Source organism: Berghia stephanieae, chromosome 14 (genome assembly GCF_034508935.2).
Source record: "Berghia stephanieae isolate SIO BIC M18660-M18661 chromosome 14, UCSD_Bste_1.3, whole genome shotgun sequence".
In the NCBI taxonomy this organism is placed as follows: domain Eukaryota; kingdom Metazoa; phylum Mollusca; class Gastropoda; order Nudibranchia; family Aeolidiidae; genus Berghia; species Berghia stephanieae.
The window spans coordinates 3,718,520-3,724,256 of NC_088373.1; the positions used below are offsets into that span (position 1 = coordinate 3,718,520).

At 38.5% G+C, this 5,737-nt stretch overlaps 1 protein-coding gene across 1 annotated transcript in view; it reads left to right on the forward strand.

Moving 5' to 3' along the window:
- Positions 1-549: 549 nt before the first annotated feature.
- Positions 550-5,737, forward strand: part of LOC144959985 (uncharacterized) — a 6,243-nt gene continuing 1,055 nt past the window's right edge. The window contains exons 1-2 of the mRNA XM_078892884.1: positions 550-1,326; positions 5,571-5,656. Of these exons, the coding sequence (XP_078749010.1) occupies positions 642-1,326; positions 5,571-5,656 (771 nt within the window). The 5' untranslated portion in view covers positions 550-641. The remainder of the gene's footprint in view (positions 1,327-5,570; positions 5,657-5,737) is intronic.

Sequence of the window (5,737 nt, forward strand, 5' to 3'; positions counted from 1 at the left end):
CGATCTTAGGTATGAAATCTCTGTCGAGCAGGAAATACGAGATAGAAGTACCAATTCAAAACGTTTCGAGAAGATTTATATTCAAATCATCCGTTGCAAAAGGTTTGAACCAAACTATAGTCGAGGACTTGTCTATTACTGATCATTTCAATTTTGTTCCACTTACTGGCATATTTGGCCCTGTAATGGTTGTCGACATGCGGGCAACAGTTGATTTCAGCAGCCGTCGCTACACAGAGGTAGATAACACATTGACTTGCCCATATTTGGCAATTGACGACTCTTTTCAAAAGGATCTTAGAATTGAAAGAGTGAAAGATTATGAGGACGTATACGGAATAGTTGCAGATGACTTAACGCTTGTTTACACCAGAGCAGAACTGAGGTTAGACTTTGAAGATTTTGCAGTGTCACCGGAAGGAAAGATAATTGTTTGCGCAGAGAAATTCCTACACATCTGGCAGACAATTTTAGACAAGGAAAGCGAGGAGAATGATAAAGATCAAGAAGGACCTGATTTCACAGACGGTTTGTATCTCTCATCGACAATATGTTTGTGTTTTTCTTGTCTTTGCTTCATAATTGTGTTAGTCACTTACCTTTTATTTCCTTCATTACGAACACTGCCAGGTTTGAATACGATGTCACTAGTAATCGTCATGCTTCTGACAATGGTACTTGTACTCATAACCCCAGTGCTGGATACCGATACGATACTTTGTCAAGTTGTAGGTATCGCAACCCACTTCTTTCTCTTGTCCTCAGTGACATGGCTGGTCATTTCAACTTCACGTACATACAAAATATTCACTAGTCTTCTCCATCATTCAAAAGGCAGTGAGAAGCCAACAAAAATGTTCTTACGATATTTTGCCATCTCGATTATAACCCCAGTCATCATCGTATCCGCAACAATTTCAATCAACTACTACCTTGACACAACCAACGAAACCGTTGGCGTCATTCACAAAAATGTTAGCAGTGCATCTGCCACCGAAATCAACAAAACAAGCGAGTTATCTCAAGTTGTTAAAGCTGGCAACACAAATATTGACAAAGGACAAGTTAAAGCAAATGACAAGTCATGTGACAAGACGTCATCTTCAAGCCTGGCCCCGATTGGCTATGGAGAGGGCGTGTGTTATATTTCAAACCCAACAAGTGTGCTGTGGGCCGCTGCCGTGCCAATCATTTTGGCCAATTCATTCAATGCGGTCCTGTTTTGTCTCACCCTATTGGCAATGAGGAAGATGTCAGAAGACAGCATGGTGCGAAGAAATTCTAAAAAGCAACTCATCATATACATCAAACTCTCTGTTCTGACAGGTAAGAAATAGGTTGTTTTGTAGAGAGAACGTTTTAATTAATCTTTTTTATCTCATCCTTTAATTTTACGAGTCTTGATAGCTCTGTTAATCCAGCACTCGCTTTGCACACACAAGGACTTGCGGCGGGCATTCGGAACAGTTTCATGTTCCTGGTACGATTGTGTTCCTGGTGGCGTTGTTCCGGGTCCGTAGCCTGTTCCTGCTCCAAATTGGAGCGATTCGCGATTGTTCCGGTCGAAGAGTTTCGTATCAGTCATGTCCCAAGTAGTACGGCGCACAGATAATACAGGTACGGCGTGCGTACTCGTGTTTGTGGTACCAACCACAGACAGACGAGAGGTTCACAGCATTCCTCACCCTTCTCCTCACCAAATCACATCTTTTTGTTGACACTTGATACAGTAACAGTAACATGACCAGGAACGTGTTACTGGTGTATGTTCCTGGTAAATGTTCCTGGTTGAGCTGTGTTCCTGGTGTTCCTGTTCTCGATAACCAAAACCCGTGCGGCACTAACAAGGACTGAGATCCGGTGAAGTCGAGGTTCTTTTTGAGACCCCCCCCCCGCACCTCCCCACTAGCATGTAATTGGGTAACTGGGTCTGTTAAATATGGCGGAAAAAACCTTTGCGATAGGCCAGATTCTTATTCGAAGGATAGCAAGCAATTGTTATTATCCGTTTTGCACCATAGTTTTTCTTTTAACCGATTTTCCATGTCGGACACGACGTTGGAGATCATGGTTCGCCAGCTCTCTCTCTCTCTCATCTGCGAGTTTCGCACATTGATTTATGGGGCTTTCTGCGTACGCTGCGACATTTCCAAGCCAGCTGGTCTATCTTCGTCCTCGACCACGCGTGCCTTCTATATTTCCCTCTGCAATGGTCTTCTGTACCATATAAACCGGGATAAACTCGGGCGTCGTGAGACTAATGTCTCTGAAGGATTGCCTCTGTATTTTTAGTATTGCTGTTCAGTTGTCATCACGATGATAATGATTTGTGACCATTCGCCTCAAAACGGTATTAAGTCGGGATGGTTAAGATGTTGAAAATTGAATTTATAGCCAGAAATATTAGACTACTGTTGAGTTTGTATGTTTTATTGAGGAGAATGGATACCACATTTTAGGGTGCTAATGCTAACGATGTATATTTGTGACCAGCTTAACATTTCATTCGACTTTTAAGCATTTGGTTCGTTCCGACATAACACCGTTTTGAGACGATGGGTCACATTTAATGAATCTATTGAGTATATTGACCACGTGATTCATATATTAATTTACTCTGCTAAATTCTACGACTTTCGCTCGATACCGAGATTATAATATTGACCCAAGACCCGAAAGACCAAGTGTGCGAGGTTTTACCTTACTTACTTACTTACTTACTTACTTACTTACTTACTTACTTACTTACTTGGGTGCGGCTTGTGGTATGACATTCGCTTTCGGATCGGAAGGTCCTGAGTTCGAGCCTCGCGCTCGGGCTCTCGGCGCATAGTTGAGTCCTTGGAAAAGGCTCTTTACGCACATTCTCTCACCGTACTCAGGTGTAAAATGAGTAAAACCTGGCCGTTAACAGCGTTGTCTTAATCCGAAAAATTATTGAAATATCGCCTCACAGGCGGCATGTCCCGTCCTACATGTTAAATGTTGCTGTTGACCAGGGATAACTTGCAAAGCGCTTTGAGCACATTTAGTGGATATTGCGCTATATAAAGCTCAATTAAAAAAAAAAAATCACTTACTTACTTACTTCCGGTCTCATCTCATCGGTAGAGGTCGCTTTGAAATGGAATGCCATTCTTCTTTGTTGAACGCTTTTTGGCTACATTCAGCTGCAAAGAGATTTCATCAGTCCACTCCAGCCTTTCACATCATCCACCCATGCTCTTAATGGTCTGCCTTTTTAATCTCCTGCCTTCACTATTGCCCTTTAAAATATCTTTCAGAATGGAGTTATGTCTTTTTACATGGCAAAGATATTTGAAGTTTCTTGACTGTAATATGTGGAGCATGTTGATTCAATTCATGTGATATCGCAAACTTCTTGGTTGCTTTTATTTCTTTTTTGTTGTTGCCATTCCAGCGTGTTTTTTCAAAGTTTCGGAGTGTCCACATTTCAAATTTTTCTTTATTTTTTCAAGTACTTTAATGAGGGTCCACATTTCTGAGCTATACACCAGCGCTGAGTGAATATAGCATTTCAGAACACAAAGTTTTATATTGAGTTGAGTTTTATCTGATGATAGGATGCGTTTTAGTTATGAATCTTGATTTTACTATAGCTTTCCCGGTTAGAACTTCTAACTGACATTTTCCAGAGTTTTCTAACTGCTGTTCTAAATACTTAAATCTTGGTCCTCTTTCTAGACTTTTTCCGTAAATATTTATGCTGACTCATGCTTTTACATTACATGTTACCATCATTGCTTTGGTCTTATTCACATTCATTTCCAATCCCAACTTTTCTCTGTTGTTCTTCACAGCTCTTGAGAGCACCTGTATATAGTTTTAATCTTCTGCCAACAACACGGTGTCATTTGCGTATCTGGAATTGATGACTTTTCTGCCTCCTACTTTGATCCCTGGCATATGGTCATTTTTTCTGAAGATAAACTCAATGTATTAGTTAAAAGGATATTGGGACAATACACAACCTTGTCACTGACCTCAACGTATTGTGGATGTTAAATGTGGATTGATTTGCCAGTACCTTGTGTTGTTTGTATGGTTTTATTGAGGAGATGGATACAATTTTAGGTGTAATGCTAACGATTATTTTTGACCCATTAACTTTAATCGCTTTTAATGCATTTGTTCTTCGAATATACATTTTGAGAATTCACATTAATGAATCTATTATATATTCCGTATTCCATAAATTTTTTTCTCTTTAAATTCAAGATGCTGATCCAGATTATATTATAATGCCAAGAAAGACAAGGTAGAGGTTGAACATCTAATATTTGTTATGCGTCTTTGGTAAAATTCGCTGTTCGATCGGAACCAGGGTTCGAATCGCTGCCATAGTCGAGTCCTTGAAAGGAGCAATTTCTATGTACTAGGGCTAAATGAGTAAAACCTGGCCGTTAACAGCGTTGTCTTAATCTAAAAATTATATGTAATATGCTACAGCGGAGTCGTTCCTACATGTTAAATGTTGCTTTGACAGACCCTTGCAAAGCTTGAGCACATTGTGATAGCGTATATAAGCTCAATTGAAAATCACTTATTATTACTTACTTCCGTTCTCTCATCGGTAGAGGTCGCTTTGAAATGGAATGCATTTCTGTTGACGCTTTTGGTACATTCTCTGCGAGACTCCACACCTTTACATCATCCACCATGCTCTTAAAAGGCCTCTTTACTCATATTTATCCTTAATCCGAGAAGGATTATACTTACAGGAAAACTATTAAGTTCACTGAATCCTGTGGAGCATGTTGATTCACTTTTCAAAATTGGAAAAAAACGTCTTTAAAATGTACATGTACATAGATAGTTTTATTCAACTACCGTTAACATGTAAATATTAAAAATAATAGCTTTGATACTATGCCTATAATTTGTCCCAGAAACGTGTAATAAATAGGCATTGGGTAAAAGTAACCCCGTGTATACTACGGATATAGTCGGTGTTAGGGTTGAGTGAGTTAAAAGTTTTGTCTCTGTCGGGGAAAACAAAACAAAATGTAATAGGGCATAATAGGCTTCACGTCTCGTCCCATATTATGTAAAATGTTGATGTTGGTTAAGGAATCGTTGTAAAGAGCTTTGAGCAAGTTAAATGGTTATTGTTCTTTATAAGCTTACATGTGTCAGTGCATGACATAATCAGTCGGAAGGTGAACATTTTGGATTTGCATTTAAAAATTTTTTTTCTGAAAGAATATGCTCATCAGAGCATTTTAATCTTTATTTCAAGTAACTCAAGTGATTTTTCATGACGTTATGGTCAGATGTATGTTAAATGTATCCAGCAACTTTTTTCAAATTTCATACTTTTGTAACTTGACTAGATATAAAAAAATTTTTAGAGGTGAAATTAAGCTTTTATATTTCCCGAAGATGTACACAAACAAGAACTCATTTTTGATAAAAATTGACCTTCTAACTAAACTCGGCAATATCTCAAACCTTCCAAACCTTTTCACCGTCGGACTGATTATGTCATTTACTGTAACACATGTTGAAGATATTCTGAGTAAATACATGGATTTGTTTATCATTTCCAGGACTCAACTGGTTGCTTGGGTTGTTGTCATCATTGATCGAATCAGATGTTCTTTACTACATGTTCAATATTCTAGCCGACTTGCAGGTATGGGTCAAAGGTTGATACTAATAATAATAATAATATTAATAATAATAATGATAATAATAATAATAATAATAATAATAA